Here is a 27009-nt window from a genome sequence, read left to right as displayed (position 1 = left end):
GTAATCTAAATTGAAATTCTGATTTATTGTGGTCAATTATAATTAAAACAGATTTATATGAAAATCAAAATTAGAATTATTTCTTTTACTTCATAACAACACTCATCATTTATGAAACAAAACAATCCCTGTCTTAACCCATAAACAAAATTACAATAGCTGATTTATTACAAGATTTACAGTATTCATCAGTAGCTGTTATTTAATCAGAAATGCTGAGAGTTTTGTTTTGTTTTTAATTCACACACAGTGAGTATAAAAATCTTTTTATTTCTTTTGTAATATACACATTGAAAATTATAAGTTCTGCAACAATGGATGGCTGTATTTATTTCAATTCAAATTCAGACAGCCAACCAGTTACACATAGCAGTGGAATCTCTATCTGTGTCATTATAGATCCATATAACTGACAGGGCATCATAAACACACTGTACCACAACAAGGTACTTGTTACATCTAATATAATCTATGTCCATTTTATAGAACCATTTTCTTCTTTAAAAAGAGGTATTAAAATGAAAACACTACTCCACAGTATCAGAAATCAGTCTATATATTTTTTGGCAAGCGAAATGAAAATCACAATGCCCAATTCTATAAGTAAAGCTTTAGCTTAGTGATAAACTTGAATTCCTACTGCTGCTGCATGTGCAATTAAAGCATCAGTTGCCTGTCTTGTTTCCAGTAGCAACCTAACTTCCCTCATCCAGTCTCGAGCAATGCTGCGTGGTTCACCACGTAATTGATTTGCATAACGCAATGCTTGTTCAAGATTGTCATGATGAACACAATAACGTACTCTAGACAGGATATCAAAGGTACTCCATTCCTTGGGATTAACACGGGCTTTGTCCTCCAGTTCATATTTAGATATGTGTTTCTTATCAATGTAGACAAGTGATTGTAAATATGAAATCAGATAGAGATACAAGCTACCACCATTTTCACCAATTAAGGCAGCACGCTTACATATCCCATCTACCTTCTCAAAACGATGTTTTAATGCATCTTCGGTATATATCCCACGTGTAGCAGCTTCATGTGGCATACTTTCTAAGATAGCAGAAATATAACTATTATTTTCTCCGGCAGCTTTCTTTAGAGCAGTGATTTCTTTATGTAATGATTTAGGTTGATATTCATCATCTGATAATTCTATTTTAATAGCCTGTTTCATAGCTTGGCATGCAAGCCACAGCTCTTGAGCCTTGTTCGATGCTCTGTCTAACTCCTCTCGAGCTAAAATTAAATACATATAAAAAAGAATATTTATAATAATAAGCAATAAAAATGTATATACAAAAGTACAAACTCAACAGAGTTCAGTTCTGAAAATTATATTTCATAAAATGTTACACATGTTATCTAATACTTTTAATGTTTAAAACAAGAAAAAAATACTGGACAAAGTAAAACATACTCCACTATCCTGAGTGTGGTGCCACACAGTTGGTACGTTACTTTGAGATTACTGCAGTACTTTACATTTGTCGAAGTTGGAACTTCATTTGCCACCTCCTAGCCCATGTACCTAACTTTTCTGGATTCTGGTGAAGTAGCGTGCTGTCTTTACTGTCATTGGCGGCCCTGCCGGCCTTTGTATCGTCTGCAAACTTGGACATTGGGTCTCATATGCCTTCATCAGCATCACTAATGAATGCAGTACCAACAAGGAGCCCAACACCGAACCCTGGTGCAAAGAGCAGTGGCCATTGTTTACCACTCTCTGTCTTCTCCCACTCAACCATCCCTTTGTCCATGGCAGCGGCTTGCCCTTGGTGCCATGCTGCTCCAATTTGTGCAGTGGTTTTCTGTGTGCAGCAGTGTCGGAAGCTTCCCTGAAGCCCTGATGTGTGATATTAAAATTGATTTTTTGTATCTGGTTCCTTTGTGATCACATCGTGGTATCCAATCAAGTTTTCAGACGGGACTTCCCCTTAACAAACTCCGTGCTCTCTCTCTGAGCTGTTACTGCAGCCTTGTCTAGATGATCCTACAGTGACTCCATTATTTTCTCTGAAATAGAAGTTAAACTAACAGGACATTAAGCCAGTGTTTATGAGTTCTCACCAACAGCTGATGCTGCAACCAACGCCACCAAAACCGTAGCGGCAGGTCGGTGCGCCGACACAGGAAATTTGAAACTACGCTCGTGGAAATTACGTCCAAATTATCAGTGGAACTGCGTTACACATTTTTTTAGGCTGTGACCTGCGTCACAGCCTAAAAAAATGTGCAGCTTATGAAGTGTTTGCAGAACTTTCTGGAACAGGATACGATCTAGCCCAGGAATATGTCTTTGTGTGTGGTAGGTGCAGAGAGTGTCAATAAATTAGGTAGCAACTCAGCGTTCTTGATGGGTGCTTATGAGAGTTTTAAGAATCAAGTAGATGCCCTTGAAGGTATTAAAATGGGGGACCCATCAAGCTTTCAGCTGTCTAGCTCAATGCCAGAACTCATTCTTGTGCATCAGGCAACATAGCGGCATTCACCAAAGCAGAATGCAAGGGTTCTACAGAAGTTAGTTATTGTCATGGACACTATTGTCAGGGAGACGGGTAATATACTGTGTAAAAAGGATAGGTGGAATAGGACTGGATGTCTGCTAGGCAAAAGTTGATAATTTTGTACAGCAGATCATCTTTAAAGGGTGCCTTAAAAGATGATATCAAAATTGTTATACACGTTGGCACTAATGACATTCAGAGTAGATCTGCAGACTTATTTAACAAGTAAGTGCTGATACTATCGAGGCAGTGTTAGGTGGGTCGGAAAACTGCTAACTTGGGGGGGGGATACAAGTAGATGACTTTCATCAACCGATGAAATACCACCACTTTGCTTATTGGAGGCTTGAAGTGGTGAAACCATGTTTAGTCTCTAAAGCAAAGTTTCCGGCATCCCCCCCCATACTTCTCCTTCAACCCATGCACGGTACTAATTACAATAGGTTTTGATACCTTTCGTGTTTGGGGTTTTCATAAAAAAAAAAAAAAAATAGATTAACAGTAGCCACTGGCAGAGGTGGAAGTGATTCTTGCACTGCTCCTATTGGAATGAGCAGCAGCCTGCAAAACAAGATGAAGGGTATTTCAGAGGCTGCTAGGAGTCATTGCGGTACAAGTAAACACATCGGTTGCATTAAGGTAGCTAAGAATAGGAACAGGTGCATGTATACTTGCATATACACCAAAGGAGTTTGGAAAATAAATTTGATGACTTTGAGGTGTTGGTCAAACATCAAAGGCAGATATTGTTGGGATATCAGAGACGTCGTGTCACACAGGTATAAGGAATGCAGAACTAGAATTTGGAGAGTACAATGTGTATAGGAAGGACAGGAAGGGAGGAGGGGTTATGCTATTACTTAAAAAAAAAAAAAAATCCAAGGAAGTGCAGCCAGTCAAAATCGCTGGACAGTGCAGTGTCGAGTCAGTTTGGTGTGACATAAGCATTGGGAGATCAAAATTGAGAGTAGGAGTGTGTTATAGGCCTAATGACCCCAATGAGTATAAATGGCGCCTCCGTAGCCAGGTGGGAAGGAGCAGCAGTGCATAGCACATGCTTCTTGATTAGACCGGGGTTCGAGCCCGTCACCACCAAACACGGAGAATGCGGAAAGGTCAGGGAATGACCATCGCAGAGCAATATGGCCTTAGTTGCTAATGCTCCTAAAAACCAAATAACAAAAAAATAACAGCTGAGTATAATAAAAAACTGTACAGGGAAATAGAGTGGGCCAGTAAATCAGAGAGTCTTATAATGGGGGATTTTAATTTCCTGGATATTGACTGGAATTTTTGGGTTGGTCACTCACACAATAGCAACGCTTTTATGGATTTATTGGATGATTGTTTTCTACATCAGCATGTTTGGGAGGCAACTAGAGGGAGTAATACTCTTGATCTGATTATCAGTAGTGATTCTCCATGCATCAAGAATCTGCAGATATATGAACCACTAGGTGGCAGTGATCACAGTGTGCTGAAGTGGGATTTACTTAAAGAGGTAACTACCATCAGGGGTAAAGGGAAGGGTTTTTGCTTTTGTAAAGGCAACTCCGGTGGTCTGAGACAGTATTTAAATTCTATATGGTGGGACCAACTGATGATGTTACCAACAGCAAATTCAAAATGGGAGGCATAGAAAGAATTAATCTTGGAAGCTACTAGGATCTACATGCCAACAAAGAAATATTGTTCAAGGTTTAGGCCTAAATGAATGTCAGATGAACTAATGAGACATGTGGCAGAGAAGGAAAATGCATGGGATACATATAAATTAATGGGTGAAATGGAAGCCTATGACAGATATAAGCTGGTCTGTAACCAAGTCGCAAAGGAGATTAGGCAGGCAAAGGCAAATTATGAGAAATCTTTGGCAAAGGATGCAAAGAAAAATAGTAAAGAGTTCTTTACCTATGTAAACTCTAGAAGTAAAGGGATGTATCAGATTGGTCCACTGGATATTGATGGTTCAACTATTGATGATCCTTCTCAGGTGGCTAACAAACTAAATTAGTATTTTGAATCTACATTCACACATGAGGAGTTATTCAGGGAGGAGAATGCCAGAGGTGAATTAAACTCTGGCAGTGAGCTAGATGATTCTGTTATAACTGAGAGGAAAGTGGAGGAGAAATTGTTGAAGATAAACATAAAAAAGGCACCCGGGGTGGATGGGATCTATCCAGTTAAATTAGAGGAGGCAGCAAAGGAAGTAAGCAAACCCTTAGCCATAATTATGAAAGCTTCCTTGGACTTGAGGGAGGTACCCATGGACTGGAGATGTGCAAATGTGACCCCAATTCACAGAGAATCAAAGAGTGACACAAGTAATTATAGACATGTTGGTAACTTCTCTTCCAGGGAACTTAATGGAGGCACTGGTTAAAGAAGCACTGACTTCAGTTAATGCTTGGACACAGCATGGTTTTGTTAAGGGGAAGTCTTGTCTGACCAATTTGATTGGATACTATGATGTGGTCACAAACGAACTGGATGCAGGGAACAACTTTGAAATCATATATTTGGATCTTAGAAAAGCTTTTGATACTGTAGACCATGAAAGACTGCTGCACAAATTGGAGCAGTGTGGGGCATTGGAGGCAAATTGCTGCTATGGATAAAGGGATGGTTGAGGGGGAGAAGACAGAGAGTGGCAATCAATGGACACTGCTCTTCGCGGACTAATGTTATTAGTGGAGTCCCTCGGGGTTCAGTATTTGGTCCATTGTTGTTTTCTGTATTTATAAATGATATTAATGATAATATATCAGGCTTAATGCCCAAGTTTACAGATGATACAAAGGTTGGCAGTGTTGTTAAGTACACTGCTGCAACAGGATCTAGAAAAGTTGAGCAGATAGGCTGAGATGTGCTAAATGAAGTTTAACCTTGACAAATGTAAAGTACTAGATATGGGAAACAGTAATCCCAGAGTAACGTATCAACTCTGTGGTATTACACTGACAGTAGTATGGAATGAAAAGGACCTGGGGGTATTTGTGCAGGCAGATATGAATTTTTCTGAGCAGTGCAAATGGTCTGCAAGAGTAACTCATGGTGTCTTGTCAATGATATACAGGAATTTTTCTAGCAGGGATAAAGTGGTGATTATCCCCTTGTATAAGGCAATGGTCAGGCCACACCGTGAGTACTGTATACAGGTCTGTAAGGCCTCATTTGAAGTAGGATGTATAGCTGTTGGAACGAGTACAGAGAAGGACAACAAGATTAGTGAATGGAAGGAAGGGTTGCTCTTAAGAAGAAAGGCTTAAATTTTGCAGATTACAGTGTCTGGAGACTAGGCATCTGCGAGGTGATCTGATTCAGATGTATAAAGCTCTGAATGGTTTGAGCATGCTCAATGCTGTTGGGACTCTTCCTCTTGTTCAGAATAATTACCTGAGAGGGCATAAATTGAAATTGAAGAAAGACGGTTGTAGGATAGATGTGTGGAGGTTTGCCTTTAGCCAGCGGGTAGTTGATTGGTGGAACAGACTTCCATCTTTTGTTGTGGAAGTTGATAGTCTAAATAAATTTAAGGCTGAGCTGGACAGGTATTTGGAACGAATGGAGGGGTGAAATGGGAGCAGGTTTTTTTTTTTGTTTTTTTTGGCTAATTCTGCATAAGCTTGCTTTCTTGTATCATATGCCTCTACTAATGCTAATGCTAAAGTACAAGTCAATTTTGGAAAAAAAAAAAAAAAAAAGTTGTGAGTTAGGGTTTAATTTGAAAGTGAAATTTGACACAATAAAAGGTAGTACATGATGAGAACCTTCTCAATTAATTTGGCACTGGAGTGATTGTGCAAGGCTCATCGGTTAGAATTTTTTGCAGCATGGTCTGTTTTTTCAGTGATTTTTAATTTTCATTGATAATTAATTAATTCGTATTTAAACAGAAATCATGCCCTAGACAAGAGCAGCAAAGCAATGGGCACAAAGTACCAGGAGTACTGTTGCTTGGAGTGAACAGAAGGGGGGAATTTTGCGACGCATCATAGCCTACAAAAAATATGCAACATGAAATATTTGCGGACTTTCTGGAACAAGACAAGGAGGATGTTGTGTGTGTGTGGTAGGCGCAGAGAAAGACAAGAAATTAGATGCCAACTCATCATTCTGATGCACATCTATGAGAGTTTGAAGAGTAGTGTAGATTCCCTCGAATGAATTAAAATAGAGACCCATCAAATTCTCAGCTGCCCAACAACGCCAAGGCTCACTCTTGTGCATCAGGCAATACTGTGGCAATCTTCAAGGCAGAATGCGCTGGTACCACAGGAACTAGTTATTGTCGGGTTTTTTTTTTTTTTTTTTTTTTTTTTGGTAGTTGTTGGTGCATAGGCTTCTGTGGCCATAATGCACCTCCCAAGGTTTTTTCAGTACTTTGATCCAAGCTCGAGGCGGGAATCGAACCTGCGACCTTTGGGTTGCCAGGCAGGCATTTTACTCACCCGGCTAGCCTGGTCGGCATTATTGTCGGTGTCTCAATTGTCAGAGAGATGGGAAATATATTGTGCTTAAAGGATAGGTGGAATAGAACCATGGTATGTCTGCCAGAAGCAAAAGTTGATGAAGTTGTAGAGCAGATATCATCTTTTAAGGGCAAAAAGGGTGATATTGTTGTACACATTAGCACTAATCACATTAAGAGTAGGAGATAGAGTAAAAATATGTGGAGGTCCTAAAGTCTCGAAACTTTATTAGACAGTCGGACAGACAACTTGAGTATTCGAAACCCGCTAATTTTCGTAAAATCGGACAAATGCTAATAATTTATTGTAATTTTTCCTTGTAGAGGATCTGCGATCTCATTATGGGTTTAAAATAAACTTTGTGGATTTTTTGAAAAGGGTAGTATAGGCTATTTTTTGGAAAAATTTAAAGGAATATTAAATTTTAAGAATATTATATATTTTATTTTAAGGCAGAAGGGGTTTTCTTCTCTTACTGGGTTTTCTTCAGGGACGGCGTAATTCAGAAGGTGTTGAAATTGCAATTATATGAAATGAGGACGAAGGAAAAGCCAGCTTTTGTTCTAAATCCTTGCATGGGGAGTAATTGTAGGCATAAAGGAAGATGATGTCCTGAAGCCTGATGGGGCTTATCATTAATACCATCTTCAAAGGAGGGTGAATACATGTCGAGGCCGTCTTTCAAAAGCGTGGTGAGAGGTTGAGTAGTCGGAAAAGGGTGAAGAAGGGGGAAGGCAAAAGGAAGAATTTCCCCTAGCATTTTTGCTGTTATGGGCATTGCATCAGGCATCCATGTAAAATTTACTTATTTTTGCTGATTACAATAAAGATATTATATACATGAATTACCCGCCTCATCGTATTACACTTATAGTTTGGGATTTTGGAAATTGTGGGTTTTTTTTTTTTTTTTTGGCTAAAAAAAGGTAGTAAATGAAAAGAAAGGGGTTTCACTCGGAAATCCAGGTGCGTGACTACCTTTTCCCGTTAATAGAGGTACTGGATTGGGAAGGGGGTTTATGTTCTGTCGTTAAAATTTAACTTATATGATATTTGTTTTAGGACCCATTCTTCAGAGATTATTATTGGTCTATGTATGTTTATTGATCTGTTTGTTGATCTCATTGCTAGTGTCTCACTGATTTCTAATTTAAATTTTGTCTTGTTTGCCAATTATTATCACGTTTTCGAAGGAGGGATAATGTCCTGTGTCTAAGTGGTGATCCTTCGAGCACACGATAATAATTGATAAACAATTCACAAAATTTAAATTAGAAACCAGTGAGACACTAGCAATGAGATCAACAAACAGATCAATAAACATACATAGACCAATAATAATCTCTGAAGAATGGGTCCTAAAACAAATATCATATAAGTTAAATTTTAATGACAGTACATAAACTCCCCCCCCCCCTCAATCCAGTACCTCTATTAAAGGGAAAAGGTAGTCACGCACCTGGATTTCCGAGTGAAACCCCTTTCTTTCCATTTCCTACCTTTTTTTAGCCAAAAAAAAACTACAATTTCCAAAATCCCAAACTATAAGTGTAATACAATGAAGCAGGAAATTCATGTATATAATATCTTTATTGCAATCAGCGAAAATAAGTAAATTTTCCATGGATGCCTGATGCAATGCCCATAACAGCAAAGCAAAAATGCTAGGGGAAATTCTTACTTTTCCCCTCTCCCTTCTTCACCCTTTTCCGACTACTCAACCCGGGTCATCGCGGAACAAATAAATACATGGGCTGTGTTAGGGTAACTAAGAGTAAGAATAGGTGCATGTATACTTGCATGTACACCAATGCTAAGAGTATATTAAATAAACTTGATGAACTTGAAGTGGTGGTCAAGACATCAAAGGCAAATCAGTGGATATCAGTGACCTGGTGTCACACAGATATAAGAAGTGCAGAATTGGGATCTGGGGAGTACAATGTGTACAGGAAGGACAGGGAGGCAGGAGGCTCTGCTGTTAAAAAGGATAGGTGGAATAGGACTGAAGGGGGCGATTCTGCAATGTATCATAGCATTAAAAAATGTGCAACTTGTGAAATGTTTGTGGACTCCTAGAACAAATAAAATCGAAGGAACTGCATCCAGTTGACACAGATGGTCAGTGCAATATTGAGTCAGTTTGGTGACATAAGCAATGGGAAAGCAAATATGAGAGTAGGAGTGTGAATAGGCCTAATGATTCTGATGAATACAACAAACAACTGTATAGAGAAATAGAATGAGCCAGTAAATCAGAGTGCCTAATAATGGGGAATTTTAACTTCCCAGATATTGACTGGAATTTGTGGGTTGGTCACTCGCAACACCAGCAAGACTTTTGTGGATTTACTGGATGATTGTTTTCTACAGCAACATGTTAAAGAGGCAACAAGAGAGAGTAATACTGTTGATCTGGTTATCGTGAGTGATTAATCATGCATTAAGAATTTGCAGATAAAGGAACCATTAGGTGGTAGTGACCACAGTGTACTGATATGGACTTTTCTTAAAGACATAACTTCCATCAGGGGTAAAGGGAAGTCTTTTTGCTTTTGTAGAGGTGACTACAGTGGTGTCAGACAATTTTTAAATTCTGTACAGTGGGACCAACTGATGATGTTACCAACAGCAATTTATAAATGGAAAGTAATCGTGGAAGCTACTAGGCTTTTCATACTGATTAAGAAATACTTTTCAGGGTTTAAGCCTAAATGGATGCCAGATAAACTAATGAGACTTGTGGCAGAGAAGAAAAATATATGGGATGCATATAAATTATCACGCAACACAGAAGCCTATGGTAGATATAAGCTAGTTTGTAATCAAATCACAAAGGAGGTTAGGCAAGTGAAGGCAGATTAAGAGAAATTATTGGCAAAGGATGCTAAGAAAAAACAGCAAGAACTTCTTTAGTTATATAAACTCTAGAAGGAAGGGGATGAATCAGATTGGTCCACTTGATATCGATGGTTGCAGTGTTGATGATCATGCTCAGATAGCTGACAAACTGAATGGGTATTTTGCATCTAAAGTCACACATGGTGAGTTACTGAGGGAGGAGAATGCCAGAAGTTTATCAAACTGTAACAGGGTACTTAATGATTTTGTAAAAACTAAGAGCAAAGTGGAAGCAAAATTTTTCAAGTTAAACATAAGAAAGGTATCTGGGGTGGATGGGATCTATCCAGTTATATTAAAGGAGGCAGCAAAGATAGTAAGCAAACCCTTAGCCATAATTACAAGAGCATCTTTGGACTCAGGGAAAGTCCCCACAGACTGGAGTTATGCAAATGTATCGCCAATTCACAAAGGCAGATCTAAGAGTAATTACAGACCAGTTAGTTTAACTTCTGTTCCAGGTAAAATAATAGTCACTGGTTAAAGATGCATTGCAACAAAGTTGCCACACACACACACACAGTTGTTACAAGGAAAAGGATACTCTTACATCTAGTTCCTTTGCGACAACTTCATAGTAATTAATCAATTTTGTTTGGCAAGATTTCCCTTTAATAATCCCCTACTGTGATTGCCTTATAACTCCATGATTATGAAGATGATCTTGCATTACCTTCTTTAACTAATGACTCCATTGTTTTCAATTGCACAGAGGTTAAACTGACAGGTCCACAGTTACCCAGTTCACCCTTTGAACCACCCTTGTAAATAGAGATACATTTGCACAGCTCCAATCTATAGGTACTTCTCCTGAATTGAAATCTCTTTCATTATTAAGGCCAAAGGCAAGTAAACACATGGGTTGTGTTAGAGTAGCTAAGAATAGAAACAGGTGCATGTATACCTGCGTGTACACCAATGCTAGGAGTTTGGTAAATAAATTTGATGAATTTGAGGTATTGCTCAAAACATCAAAGGCAGATATTGTTGGGATATCAGAGACGTGGTGTCACACAGATATAAGTAAGGCGGAACTGGAATTTGGGGAATACAATGTGTATAGAAAGGATAGACAGGACAGGAGGGGAGGAGGGGTTATGCTATTAATTAAGAAACACAAAGTCCAAGGAAGTGAAGCCAGTCGACATCGATGGACAGGGCAGTGTCGAGTCAGTTTGGTGTGACATAAGCATAGGGAAATCAAAATTGAGAGTAGGAGTGTGCTATAGGCCTAATGACTCTGATGAGTATAATAAGATATTGTACAGGGAAATAGAGTGGGCCAGTAAATCAGAGAGTCTTATAATGGGGGACTTTAATTTCCCAGATATTGACTGGAATTTGTGGGTTGGTCACTCGCACACTAGCAAGGCTTTTGTGGATTTATTGGATGATTGTTTTCTACATCAGCATGTTCGTGAGGCAACAAGAGGGAGCAATACTCTTGATCTGATTATCAGTAGTGATTCTTCATGCATTAAGAACCTGCAGATAAATGAACCACTAGGTGGCAGTGATCACAGTGTGTTGAAGTGGGATTTACTCAAGGAGGTAACTACCATCAGAGGTAAAGGGAAGGGTTTTTGTTTTCGTAAAGGCGACTATGATGGTCTGAGACAGTATTTAAATTCTATACAGTGGGACCAACTGATGATGTTACCAACAGCAAACTCAAAATGGGAAGCATTCAAGGAACTAATCTTGGAGGCTACCAGGCTTTACATACCAACTAAGAAATATTGTTCAAGGTTTAGGCCTAAATGGTTGTCAGATGAACTAATGAGACATGTGGCAGAGAAGAAAAATGCATGGGATACATACAAATTAATGGGTGACATGGAAGCCTATGATAGATATAAGTTGGTCTGTAACCAAGTCACAAAGGAGATTAGGCAGGCAAAGGCAGACTATGAAAAATCCTTGGCAAAGGATGCAAAGAAAAACAGAAAAGAGTTCTTTACATACTTGAACTCGAAAAGGAAAGGGATGAATCAGATTGGTCCACTGGATATTGATGGTTCAACAGTTGAGGATCCTGCTCAGGTGGCTAACAATCTAAACGAGTATTTTGCATCTACATTCACGCATGAGGAGTTATTCAGGAAGGAGAATGATGTAGGTAAAGTAAACATTGGCAGTGAGCTGGATGATTTTGTAATAACTGAGAGGAAAGTGGAGGAGAGATTGTTGAGGATAAACATAAAAAAGGCACCTGGGGTGGATGGGATCTATCCAGTTATATTAAAGGAGGCAGCAAAGGAAGTATGCAAACCCCTAGCCATAATTATGAGAGCTTCTTTGGACTCAGGGGAGGTACCCATAGACTGGAGATGTGCAAATGTAACCCCAATTCACAAAGGAGGATCAAAGGCTGACACAAGTAATTATAGACCTGTTAGTTTAACTTCTGTTCCAGGTAAATTAATGGAGGCACTGGTTAAAGAAGCACTGCAGGATCATCTAGACAAGAATTCAGTTATAGCTCAGACGCAGCATGGTTTTGTTAAGGGCAGGTCTTGCCTGACCAATTTGATTGGATACTATGATGTAGTCACAAAAGAACTGGATGCAGGGAATAACTTTGATATTATATATTTGGATCTTAGAAAGGCTTTTGATACTGTTGCACATGGAAGACTGCTGCACAAATTGGAGCAGTGTGGCATTGGAGGCAAATTGCTGCTATGGATAAGGGGATGGTTGAGTGGCAGAAGACAGAGAGTGGTAATCAATGGACACTGCTCAACGTGGACTAATGTTATTAGTGGAGTTTCTCAAGGTTCAGTGTTGGGTCCGTTTTTGTTTTCGGTGTTTATGAATGATATTGATGATGGGGTATCAAGTTTAATGCCCAAGTTTGCAGATGATACAAAGGTTGGCAGGGTCGTTAAGGACAATACTGACGCTATGCTGCTGCAACAGGATCTGGAAAGGTTGAACAGATGGGCTGAGAGGTGGCAAATGAGGTTTAACATCGACAAATGTAAAGTGCTGCATATGGGAAACAGTAACCCCAGAGCAACGTATCAACTCTGCGGTACTACACTGACAGTGGTGGAGAATGAAAAGGACCTGGGGGTAATTGTGCAGGCAGATATGAAGTTCTCTGAGCAGTGCAGACGAGCTGCAAGAGTAGCTCATGGTGTCTTGTCAATGATATACAGGAATTTTTCTAGCAGGGATAAGGAGGTGATTATTCCCTTGTATAAGGCAATGGTAAGGCCACATCTTGAGTACTGTATACAGGTCTGGAGACCTCATTTCAAGAAGGATGTAGAGCTGCTGGAACGGGTACAGAGAAGGGCAACAAGATTAGTAAATGGAACAAAGGGTTGCTCTTACGAAGAAAGGCTTAAGTTTTGCAAATTACAGAGTTTGGAGACTAGGCACCGGCGAGGTGATCTGATAGAGGTGTATAAGGCTTTGAATGGTTTGAGCATGCTCAATGCCAATGGGATTCTTCATCTTTCTCAGAATAATCACCTCAGAGGGCATAAATTCAAATTGAGGAAGGACGGATGTCGGATAGATGTGCGGAAATTTGCCTTTGGCCAGCGGGTGGTTGGTTGGTGGAACCGACTTCCATCACTTGTTGTTGAAGTTGATAGCCTAAACAAGTTTAAAGCTCAACTGGACAGGTATTTCGAACGAACGGAGGGGTGAAATGGGAGTGGGTTTTTTTTGGCTGATGCTGAATAAGCTTGCTTTCTTGCATCATATGCCTCTGCTAATGCTAATGCTAATACTGCTCTGCAGCCTCTTTTAATATAATTGGTTAGATTTCATCAGTTCCAGGTGCTTTGTTCACTTTTAGCTGCAACAATTTCTCTATAACCTTACTTTCTGTTATTATAAAATAATTTAACTCCCAATCAGCATTTCAAAGACTTCTGCTAACCCCATCTCTAAAAACTTCCTCATGTATTAACGTTGATTAAAAATTTAGTTTATCAGTAATATGCACAGGATGACCAATATTCATCAGTGGACCATTGTGATTTATCCCTTTGACCAGTGGACCATTATGATTTATCCCTTTCCTTCTACTGTTAACACATGCAAAGAATTCTTTGCATGCTTTTCTTTGCACTCTTATCTAAGGACTTTTCATAATCTGTCTTAGCCTTTTTTTTTTTTTTTGATTTGGTAGTTGTTGGCGCATCGGCTTCTGTGGCCATATTGCACCTCCCAAGGTTTTTGCAGTACTTTTTGATCCAAGCCCGAGGCGAGAATCGAACCCGCGACCTTTGGGTTGCCGGGCAGGTACTTTACCCACTCGGCTAGCCCGGTCGGCTGTCTTAGCCTGCCTAAGCCCCACAGCAACTTGGTTGTTGTTGGTTTAAATTTTTATGGTGCATTGGTGGTTTTGGCCATGATACACCAAGTCAAAAAATAAATACACAAAAGGTTACTGGTTACCATTTCAAAGTTATGAAATAAATAAGCAGTAAATAGGACTAAAAACTGGTAAATAATAACAGTACAGGTATCTCCCGCAGCATTACCACCCGACAATAAAGCCAACCGATACTTTCCCGCTTTGAAATCTGGCTTTTTTTTTTTTTTTTTTTTTTCTTTCAGTATGAAACTTCTTTTAGGCATTCGTTTTCACAAAAGTCCTGCTTCATCTATGTTAAAAACTTGTTGAGAAGTATAACACATAATACCCCTCTTCAATAATTTTAACAAGTTATTTTTTGAAAGTTTCGGCTCCATCTGCACTTGCGGCGTCTCCCTGGATTTTAAATCTATTCAACTAGCCCTTACGAGTTTTAAATGGTTCTACTTTTTTTTTTTTTTTTAGGTGAGTTTTCTTCAGATCATCATATTGACTAATCTCTCTCTCTCTTTTATAATATTTAACTTAACTGAATTATGCATTGGATATTATCTTCAATAAAATTAGTTAAAGTCTTTCCATTTCAATCCTAATAGCCGGCCTAGAACTAGTTGCTTGCAGTGGAACAGCTATCTTTCCCGCTGCTAAAATTAATTCTTTATTTTTTTATAATTGTTCTTACAGTGAAACTTGCAAGTCCTAAATTATGGCACACATCCACTTGTCATTGACCGGAATCAATTTGCTTCAAAACGTCTAATTTAATTTTCAAATTCAGTCTTTTTCTTACATTTACAGTCTTCGTACTGCATCCAGACGTTGCTTTTTCATTCTTACCTGCCATTATTAACTCTTCAAAAATGTAACTGCGTTGGTTGCATTAATTACAATACAATGTTCAAGTAAACTGTCCGTTACAAACGATGTCTAATACTGTACTGAGTGATGACTAGACTTCGGATAAATGCATATAACGCAAATATTACAAGCAATATACTTGATCATTTTTTAAAATGTTGATCTTGGAACTAAGTAACAAGTCACTTACTGCAATTAAATTAGCGTGCGAGAAAATTTCACTGAGCGTGGGAAACGTTTTAATGCTGTTTTGGTATTCATTTTCAAGCTATTGACTCCATCAAATGAAACGATTTCGCTAAATATGCCAAGGATGCAATCTGTAAAAGAGTGTTATAGTGATCTGTGACGGCGTTATAGTCAGATACGGGTTATAATATAAGAACAGTGTTATGGCGAATCAGCGTAAAGCGAACCGCGTTATAACAGGGGCCTGCTGTATATATTTTAGGTATGGAAAAAAAGGAAAAAAAAAACACATTTATGTATATTTGTATAAGTTTACAGAATGTAAAAATTTGTATCCTCTCTCTCTCTCTTTCTCTCTCTCTGTTACTTAAAATCTAAGTGTAGAACGCTCACTTAGATGGTAAAAACTGTTAAAATATAAACAGTGTGCAAATTTAAAAATTTGATACTTGATAAAAACGTGTTTAATTGTTACAATGGTATTACACTGCTCCCATGTATAGGAGTATTATCAGCCCTCAGCAGAAATGAGTAAGTAAGATGACTATGTCCTGTGCAGAGATGATCTAGAATAACTTCCGCTTTATGCACAGGTTAGATTGCTAATGTCTGATTACAGTTAATGTCTGAAATCATGTATAATTTGCTTGCAACCAACATTCATGCAATGAATGTCGCCACTGGAAGAACCATTTATTTTGTATTACTAGCCAATAGTCTGTGTAGTGGAGTAGTGGACAAAGATCATTCAGGATCACAGCTGTCAGCCGAATTATTTCCCCCAATTACAGTGGGTGATAATCCAGCTAAAAGTGAATATTAAATTCAAATTCAGAAAGGGAATATAGCCTCTGCTGTACCCAGAACAGATTTGGATGAGGGTTATATCTTATCAAAAACAAGTCCTCCAATAAATTTAGACAATCTGTGTACATAATGCATTTTCAGTGGTGGTGTGCTTGCATATGGTCTAGGGCTAGCTCAATTATTTACAACTCTGTATGAATATGCTGAATTCAGGAGATCTGTTTGAATATTGTAGTGTTTGAAATCACTACATTAACAATCTAATACTGTCACAATACTGTCTGGAAAGACAGCTGCAAATCACATACACATTTTGACTTCAAATGGTCTGTGTAGACAGGAAACAAGTCAGAATGTTTGGCTCAGTGTGCTAAGTAGAGTTGCAGGCAGACAGAAGATGGAGTGTCAGCCTTCGCTCAATTGTTAGGGGAGAAGTTACATTCTGAAACACGAGCATGCTAGGGTGGAAGGGGGTTGCCATGGTGAAACAGCAACCTTGTCTACTATGGTATCTAAATCTCTGAGTAGTCCTTGAATATGAATACTGAATGGATGATTGACAATTTGACAGGTGTTGTACTGATTTCTCTGGCTCAAAAATCGATGTCCACATGGAGTGGTCTAGCAGGGATTTCAGTTTGAAAGCATACTGTACAGACAACTGTTTCCAGCGAAATGATAATGATAGTTAATTTGCTTCAACATAGAGATGTTCCTGTATCAGTACTAATTGCATGACGGTGGATGGGATCCAGCTATCAGAGTAGGCTGAATCTAGCAGATGTATATACCCAGTAGCATGTTATACCTTCAGGGGGCCCAAGGCAAAATGGAATTTGGGGCCCATCTAAAGAAAAAACTAACAAAGAACATTTTCAATTTCATTTTATTGCGACAACAAAACAAACAAATTATATGAAATACGAACTAAATACAAATTTTCATCAAAATCAGTAAAACCATTTTTGAAAAAAACTGTAATCTTGAAGTAAAGTTCATTGACCTTAGCAGGTAGAAAGTTCAGTTTCTGATAAAAATAACTTAAAAATATTAGCAAAAAATAGCAATGATTTTTGAAACAGTGATTCTGGGGCCCCACCTCTGATCGGGCAGATGTCTTTTTTCCCTATAGGATAACGCAACACTGTATATACCTGGAATCCATAATCCATTTAGAATGCACAAGTGCATGATAGATGTGCAGTAAGGTGCATCATTCCACACCCCAAGAAGTATAATTAATGAATACATTGTACACATGTCAACTTTCCATTGAATACAAGCCCCAAATATCTGGTCTCAGGTACAATTGGAATAGCATTTTGTCCAAGCCTCAATTCACGTTCAATGTGAAGATTACACTTATAACAAAAAATGTACAGTATTTTGTGGCACGAACCTGAAGCCATTAGTCACTGTCGAGAGGTTTAGGTAATCAATGGCATGTAGCAATTGTCTTTCAATAATTCTCATGTTGCATGACTGGGAAAATATACTAAAATCATCAATACAGAGGGCACTGTTTAGAGTTGGAGCAATTTGTTCTGTAGTAGAATTAAAACTGATAACACTTAAAACTTAAACACTTAAAACTGATTCCCTGAAGAATCAGTTTTAAGTGTTATTATGTGATTCATGAGGAAATTGATTTGAAATTAGGTCTCTGCTTTTCATTTTTCTCTTTCAGGATCAGGAACTCTGGGGAATAGGATAATTTTGGAGAAACATTATAAAATGTTTCTGCAAGGGGATCTGGCAACTGCAATTGAATCTACAATACCACATCCATTATATTCCAGGTTCAATGTAAGGTGTGATGTGTATTTTCCTCTTCATTTTCCAGACTTTTATCTCAGACCATCTTAGAGTTGGTGGATAGAGGTAACAGAGGATGTGAAAGAGGAAAATACACACAAATCCCATTGACTGAAGGTAAATAAAACATGCCTCAGTGCATGCACATTTAAAGGTTAGGAGATTGACTGTGGTGGGATAATGTCAGAATATCCCACAAACTTCATTCTGCACCTTTTTGAATACTCTGCATTCTCCATTCCACCATGGTTTTGAAAATGTTGGAAACTGGGTAGATGTTATTGGAATTGCAACTGCAGATGCATGGACAATATTTTCTGTGATATACATTACTGACAGGCTCCTGACTGACTGTAGTGATACCAAACTTTGCCAAATGTTGAAAAGCATCCCAGTCAGCCTGATCAATCTTCTACCATAATAACCTAAAAGGAAGACATGGCCTCCCACTACGTAACAAAGTTATTACTGGGAAGTGATTTCTTCAATAGGGGTCCCCCCTAACCACCCAAGTAAATGAATAGAAGAGAGAAAGGAAGAAGATAGAAAGATCAATGGAGAGAACATGAGTAGGCATACAGAAGGTCTTAGTTCCCACATTTGGAAGGCAGAGGTCGTTATCAGTGAACATAAGCTCTACGACATGTTGCTTTTCCATTAATGTCAGCACTACCTCCACAGGGTGTTATGTCACTTAAAATTCCCAAGAAGTACTACAGGAGATGGCAACTGCATAATGAGGTCATCAAGGTCAGTCTGGGGAATGTAAGTCTCATGTGGAAATTATATGGAGCAGACTGTTAATAAAAATTGCACTGTACGGCAGATTGCTACTGCTTCTTAACTGGTTGTAAGCTTCAAAGCCTGAAATGTGGTAGAGTTGCCCAAGACAGCATCTCAACTGCTATCCTCACAAATGAAAGAAAGGTAGCATCATCATTTGGAAAAATACATCTCTTTCAAATATATCTGCAAGCAAAGGCTAACTGGTTTATACTTTTGCAGGAGGACTGTGTCATTTACATTTCACCAGAACTCACAGCAATTCCACTGTAGGAATTTAGCCATTATTTGAGCTTGCTGACTCAGTCAATCAATTTACAAAGTTTAGATTTTAGTTAAGTTTAATTTTCTCAGCCTGGGGAATTTCTTTCTTGGAGGAATAGGACCCTGTATTGTATCCATTTCTTCCTCTGCAAAGGGTTACAAGATTAATTAATCTAACTTCTTAGCTTCAACATCCCTGTTTTTTTTTTTTTTTTTTTTCTGGCCACTGGTAATTTAAGTTTTTGTATTGTTTCTTTACTGTTGGATTTCTTTACTGTGAGAGCATTAGGATCATAATGATATTAGAGTGGTAGCTGACTGAGATTTCTGTGTGGGTTGTTAAGAGTTCAGTAAGCAGCCACCAACAGGAATAAATGACTCGTGATTGTATAGTCATTTCTGTTTAAGTCCCAATTGAACACGTCCTTGGACCTTTTCAGCATATGTTACTTTATTGCTAAATTCATTTTCTTTTCTAACCTATGACTGCCTTAAGTTGCTATATTTGTTCTTGGCAGTTGATACAGATGGGTTTTTGTTGCATACACTGCATTGAGTGCATGCAAGGGCACAGGCTATTTTCAAGTGCCCATATTCTTGGCACTTGAAACATCTTAATAAATTTGGTATATATGGCCATAGTGGGCAGTGAAGACACTAGCATTAGCATATGATGTAAGAAAGCTTATATAGAAAGCATCAGACAAAAAAAAAAAAAAAAAACCCTTCCCATTTCACCCAACCATTCACTCCAAATGTTAGCATTAGTAGAGGCATATGATGCAAGAAAGCAAGCTTATACAGCATCAGCCAAGGAAAAAGAAGAAGAAGAAGAGAAGAAAAAAAACATTCCCATTTCACTGATCCATTCATTCCAAATGTTTGTCTAGTCCTGCCTTAAATTTATTTATGCTATTAATTTCCACAACAACAGATGAAAGTTTGTTCCAGAAATCAAATACCTGCTGGCAAAGGTATTTGATTGCTGGAACTATGACCCCCTCAGGTTTGTAATCAGAGTAAGAATCCCATCAGCATTCAGCCTGCTCAATCCATTCAAGGCCTTATACACCTCAAACAGATCGCCGCACAGGTGCCTAGTCTCCAGAAGCTGAAATGTGCAGAACTTAAGCCTTTCTTGGTAACAGCAACCCTTTGTTCCACTCAGCAATCTCGTTGCCCTCTCTGTACTGGTTCCAGTGGCTCTACATCCTTTCTAAAATGAGGCCTCCAGACATGTATGCAGTACTTAAATGGCTTGACCATTGCCTTATACAAGGGGACAATCACCTCCTCGACCCTGCTAACAAAATTCCTGTATATCATTGACATGACACCATGAGCTACTCTTGCAGCCTGTCTGCACTGCCCAGAAAACTTCATATCTGACTGCACAATTACCCCCAGGTCCTTTTCATTCTCTACTGCCCTGAGTGTAGTACCACCCAGTTGGTATGTTACTCTGAGGGTTACTGCTACCTGTATGCAGTTAATGTTAAACTTCAGTTGCCACCTCTCAGCCCATCTGCTCAATTTTCCAGATCCTGTTACAGTAGTGTACTATCATTACTGTCATTAACAACCCTGCAAAGCTTCATATCACCTGCAAACTTAGACATTAACCCTAATATACCTTCATCAATATCATTGATAAATACAGAAAACAACAATTGGCCCAACATAAAACCGTCACTAATAACGTAAGTCCATGAAGAGCAGAGTCCATTGATTACCACTCTGTCTTCTTCCATTCTGCTCCAATTTGTACAGTAGTCTTCCATGTGCAACAGTATCAAAAGCTTTCCTAAAATCTGATATATAGACATCAAAATTATTTTTTGCATCCAGTTCCTTTGTTACCATATCATCGTATCCAACCAAATTTTTCAGATAAGACCTCCCCTTAACAAAGTCATGCTATGTCTGAACTATAATTGCAGTCTTGTCTAGATGATTCTGCATTGCTTCTTTAACCAGTGACCCCCATTATTTTTGTTGGAACAGAAGTTAAGCTAACAGGTCTGTAATTACTTGCATCACCCTTTAAACCCCTTTGTGAAATGGGGACACATTTGCTCATCTCCAGTCAATGAGGATCTCCCCTGAGTAAAAGGAAGCTTTCATAATTATGGCTAAGGGTAAGCAAACCCTTTAATATAAGTGAATAGAACCCATCCACCCCAGGTGCCATTCTAATGTTCAATTTGAACAATTTCTCCTCCACTTTGCTCTCAGTTATTACAAAATCATTTAGCTCCCTGCCAGAGTTGGATAACCTTCTGGCCTCCATCAACATTTGTGAATGTAGATGCAAAATATTCGTTCAGTTTGTCAGCTTCCTCAAAAGGTTCATCAACAATCAAACCGTTGATATCAAGTAAACCAATCTGATTCATCATCTTCCTTCTAGAGTTTACATTAGTAAAGAAGTCTTTACTGTTTTCCTTTGCATCCTTTGCCAAAGATTTCTTGTAATCTGTCTTTGCTTGCCTAACATCCTTTGTGACTTGATTACAGAGTATCATATCTTACATGATCACCGATTATGAGAGCATCCTTGGACTCAGGGGAGGCTGCCAGGGACTGGAGATGTGCAAATGTATCCCCAATTCACGAAGGGGTATCGAATGGTGACACGAGTAATTACAGAACAGTTAGTTTAACTTCTGTTCCAGGTAAAATAATGGAGTCACTGGTTAAAGATGCATTGCAGGATCTAGACAAGACTGTAGCAATAATTCAGACACAGCATGGGTTTGTTAAGGGAAAGTCTTGTCTGACAAATTTGATAGGATATTATGATGTGGTTACAAAGGAACTGGATGCAAAGAATAATTTTGATATCATATATTTGGATTTCAGGAAAGCTTTTGACACTGTTGCGCATGAAAGACTATTGTACAAATTGGAGCAGAATGGTTTTAAGGGTAACTTGCTACAATGGATAAAAGGATGGTTAAAAGTGGGAGAAGGCAGAGGGTGGTAATCAATGGGTGCTGCTCTTCATGGACAAATGTTATTAGTGGAGTCCCACAGGGTTCGGTGTTGGGTCCACTGTTGTTTTGTATATTTATCAATTATATTGATGAAGGTATATCAGGCTTAATGTCAAAGTTTGCAGATGATACAAAGGTTGGCAGGGTTGTTAATGAGAGTAATGGCAGTGTGCTACTGCAACAGGATCTAGATAATTTGGGCAGATGGGCTAAGAAGTGGCAACTGAAGTTTAACCATGACAAATGCAAAGTACTGCATATGGGTAGAAGTAACCCCAGAGAAACATACCAACTGTGTGGTACTACACTTAAGGTGGTAGAAAATGAAAAAGACCTTGGAGTAATTGTGCAGGCAGATATGAAGTTTTCTGAGCAATGCAGACTGGCTGCCAGGGCAGGTCATTGGGTTTTGTCAATGTTATATAGGAATTTTGCTAGCAGGGAAAAGGAGATGATTATCCCTCTGTATAAGGCAATGGTCAGGCCACGCTTTGAGTACTGCGTACAGGTCTGGAGGCCTCATTTTAGGAAGGATGTAGATTTACTTGAGCGTGTACAGAGAAGGGAAACAAGATTGGTGAGGAGACTAAAAGGATCCTCTTACCAAGAGAGGCTTAAGTTCTGCAAATTGCAGTGGCTGGAAACTAGGCACCTGCGCGGTGATCTGATTGAGGTGTATAAGGCCTTGAATGGGTTGAGCATGCTGAATTCTGATGGGATCCTTCCACTTGTTCAGATTAAGAACATAAGGGGGCATAAATTCAAATTAAGAAAGGACAGATGTAGAATAGATGTTTGGAAATTTGCCTTTAGCCAGCGAGTGGACAATTGCTGGAACAAACTTCCATCTGTCATTGTGGAAGTTGATAGGTTGAATAAATTTAAGAAGGAACTGGACAGGTATTTGGAGGGAATGGTGTTATTTTTTTTTGGCTGATGCTGCATAAGCTCATACACTTGCTTTCTTGCATCACATGCCACTACAACTACTACTACTACTACAGACTATCATATCTTATATGATCACAGTCGTCAGTTGGAAGATGAAGAAAGATGTTGCAGTTGTTAAAAGTAAAGGAATGGATTTTAATTTCAGAAGGGGACTTTGACAGTTTAAGTGATATACAGCATCTATTAATTGGGTAGACTGCAGAGTAAGGGCAAATACATTTGAATTATGGAATATCTTTAAAACAAAACTCACGTAAGCCAAGAATGCATACCATTAAGAAAATATAGCAAAATATACCAAAATAAACTAATGATTGAACTGGCTGGTCAAATAGAGCAGAAAAAGATAGTATGGGATAGTTAATTACTAAGCAAAAAAAAAAAAAAAAAAAAAAAAAAAATCTGAATCGTAAAAGAGCTACAAGTTGATGCGTAACAGTACCAGAGACAAGGTTAGAGAAGTGAAGGCTGCATATGAGAAAGCATTGGCTAAGAAAGCAAAGATTGGAGGATAAGGAATTCTTCATGGTATGTGAATACAATGAAGAAAAAATCAAATCGGATCGGACCCTTGTGGACTGGGTGTGGGAAATTCTTAGACAACCCAGCTATGCTGCAGATGAATTGAACAGGTACTTTGCATCTGTCTTTACTGAAGAAAGACCCTTCACACCGAGAAGAGGCTGTGAAAGTCAGGCTGAGTCATATGAAATTAGTAATTTTGAAAATACAGATGACTGTTTATTAGAAACGCTTTCGAGCATAAAGGCAAGGCTCCTAGAATTGATGGCAGTAATTTTGAGGAAAGCCACCGGGGAGTTTACTGAATGAGGTTAATTATGAGGGCTTCTTTGGTCGGGAGAATTGCTTTGGATTGGAGAGGTGCCAATGTATCACCAGTACATAAAGGTGGTTATATGGGCAAGGTCGATAACTACAGACTGATTAGTCTACGTCACTGGTAGGGGAAAACCTTAGAGGCAATGATTAAGAGCGCAATCCAGGGACATTTAGATTAGATTGGCATTCTGAATACCAAACAACATGGTTTTGTTAAGGGAAAATCATGTTTAATTAACAGGCTATTTTGACAGACCAGCTGAAAGAGAACAATATTGCCATAGTTTATTTGGATTTTAGCAAGGCGTTTGACTCAGTCTCTCGTGAGATGTTACTGTATAAGCTGGAACATGTTGGGATTACTGGAAACATTCTAAGATGGATTGCTGGAAGGCAGAAGATAAATAGATATTCTTCAGATTGGTGTAAAATCAGGAATAGGGTCCCCCAAGGATCGGTTCTTGAACCACTGTTTTTCACAAACAACATCAACTATGGCTGGATGTCGAAATTTGCAGACAACATAAAGACTGGTAGAGTAGTTAATGATTAATGCAAGGCAGTGCTCCATCAGGATGATGTGAACAGACTTCAATGATGTTTAGAGAAGTGGTAGCAACGTCTTAATGCTGCTAAGGTCTTACACTTGGGGAACAGCAACCCCAAAATATATTATACACTTGGTGGGGTTGAATTAAAAAAAGTGGAGGGAGAATCTGAGAGTTACGATTCAGGCAGACATGAAGTTTTCTTCATGTCTGCTTGGACAGTGTAAACTAGCAGCCAGAAACACCCATGGTGTTCTACCGATGATTTATGAAATTTCATCCTGTAGAGATAGAGAGGTCATAACTACAGTGATCTGATTGTGGTTAACAAGGCTCTGAGAGGGATTGGTAAAATGAATGAAGGTGGAAGTTTTACTATTATAGAAAATTCCATACCTCAGAGGCATAAATTCAAATTATAGGTGAAGAGGTTTAAACTAGATTTTAGTTTAAGTTGTTAGTAGATGTTTGGCCCCTACTTACTTTTTACTCAATAAAATGGTGGTCCTAGTGAACACAGCCGAAATTTTAGATCTATAAACAGAGGCAAGTTAATAAGTTTGCTAGATTAATGGTGAAGGCCATTGGCAAGTATAATGATACTGGAAATGAGAATCCCAGTTGCAATTTCATATGCAGCTGAGCAACAAACATTTGACTAAGGAACAAGAGGATGTGTTGAATTTAGGTGTAAAGTATGCATTGGTTTCTCAAAAAGATGTAAAGTATGCATTGGTTTCTCCAATATCAGAAATCAATATGGGTATATTGAAAGAGTGGAAAGGAAGTTACCGGTCACCCTTAGCTAATGAAATACACACCAAAACTTCAGTGGTGTTGAGCCAGGTTCATGTGGCTCCTCCTAACCTCACTACAATCCAGAGGAAGGTTCTTAGGGAGTTAAGACACAATGACAGCACTGTGGGCAAAGGAAAGTCAACTGTGATCCTCAATAAAGTAGATTACCATCACAAAGCCTTGGACCTGTTAAATGACAGGACAACTTAAAAGGTGACCCGTAGGAATCCCCTGGTAAGATTAGAACGAAGAGTTGACAAAATCGTGCAGGGTTGGCTGAATGCCAGAAAGTCTTCAAGGACACCTACTGTATATTGCAAGTCATGGAATGCCAGTTGCCTAGATTTTATGGCATACCAAAAATTCATAAGGTGAGGATTCCACTTAGGCCATTTGTGTCATTTGTGGGCAGCCCTACATATGCACTGAGCAGATTTCTAACAAAACTGATATCTCCTATTATATGATGATCGAACTTTACTATCAAAGACAGTAGTAGAGGCTTTGTTGAATTTATACATGGTCAGGAAATTGAAGACTGTGAGACTATGGTGTTATTTGATGTGGTGTCCCTCTTCACATGCATCCCATTGAGCATGGTGTGAAGTGTGTTATATGGTATTGGAGAGGGATGGCACCCTAAGGAAAAGGACTTCATTGAGTATGGAAGATATATGTAGCAGTGTTGAATTATGCCTTTCTAGTACTGCCATGTTTAGACAGTACTACCATCATGGAACTATACATAAGAACATAAGTAGGTTTATGGCATGGCTATGGGCTCTCCAATTATTGCTATTGTTTCCAACAATGTTAGCCGTGGAAGGGCTGGAGTCTAGAATATTTAATGGGTCTGTTCTGCCTCACTCATGCATGCATGGAAATGCTATGTCAACAATAGATTAGAATTAATAGAGGCATATGATGCAAGAAAAAAACCCCTTCCCATTTCACCCATCCATTCACTCCAAATGTTTGTCTAGTTCTGCCTTGAACTTATTTAAGTTGTTGACCTCCAGTACAATGGATGGAAGTTTGTTCCTACTATCAACCGTCCGCTGGCTATAGACAAATTTCCGCACATCTATTCTACAATTGTCTTTCCTCAATTTGAATTTATGTCCCCTCAAGTGAATCTAAGCAAGAGGAAAAATCCCATCAGCATTGATGCTTGCTCAAACCATTCAAGGCCTTATACCACTCAATTAGATCACCTTGGAGGTGCCTAGTCTCCAGAGGCTGCAATTTGCATAACTTAAAACTTCCTCGGTAACAGCAACCATTTGTTCCACTCACCAATCTCGTTGCCCTTCTTTCTTCCTTCCTAAAATGAGTAAGGAAGGAAAAAGGGCAACGTGAGACCTCCAGATCTGTATGCAGTTCTCAAGGTGTGGCCCGACCATTGCCTAATACAAAGGGATAATCACCTCCTTTTCCCTGCTAGCAAAATTCCTGTATATCATTGACAATACCCCATGACCTGCTCTAGCAGCCTATCCGCACTGCTCAGAAAACTTCATATCTTACTGAACAATTACCCCCAGGTCTTTTTCATTCTCTACCAACCTGAGTGTAGTACTGCACAGTTGGTATGTTTCTCTGGGGTTACTGCTACTGATATGCAGTACTTTGCATATGTCAATGTTAAACTTCAGTTCCCACCTCTCAGCCCATCTGAACAACTTTTCTAGATCTTGTTGCAGTAGTACACTGTCATTAACAACCTGCAAACCTTTCTATCATTTGCAAACTTGGACATTAACCCTGATACACCTTCATCAGTATCACTGAAAAATATAGAAAATAACAATGGGCCCAACACCAAATCCTGGAAGATTCCACTAATAACATTAGTCCACGAAGAGCCATGTCATTGATTACCACTCTCTGTCTTCTCCCACTCAATCATCACTTTATTCATTGCAGTAACTTGCC

The 27009-nt window shown here is 38.8% G+C and overlaps 1 protein-coding gene across 1 annotated transcript in view; it reads right to left on the bottom strand.

The window, feature by feature from the left end:
• Positions 1–250: 250 nt before the first annotated feature.
• Mitofilin (inner membrane mitochondrial protein mitofilin) overlaps positions 251–27009 on the bottom strand; it is a 283542-nt gene continuing 256783 nt past the window's right edge. The window contains exon 14 of the mRNA XM_090385394.1: positions 251–1242. Within this exon, the coding sequence (XP_090241520.1) occupies positions 617–1242 (626 nt within the window). The 3' untranslated portion in view covers positions 251–616. The remainder of the gene's footprint in view (positions 1243–27009) is intronic.

This window comes from Mastigoproctus giganteus, chromosome 11 (genome assembly GCF_048544385.1).
Source record: "Mastigoproctus giganteus isolate SK-2022 chromosome 11, ASM4854438v1, whole genome shotgun sequence".
Classification (NCBI taxonomy): Eukaryota; Metazoa; Arthropoda; class Arachnida; order Uropygi; family Thelyphonidae; genus Mastigoproctus; species Mastigoproctus giganteus.
The sequence above is the reverse complement of the archived record's forward strand: the minus strand, read 5'-3'. Positions and strand labels throughout refer to the sequence as shown.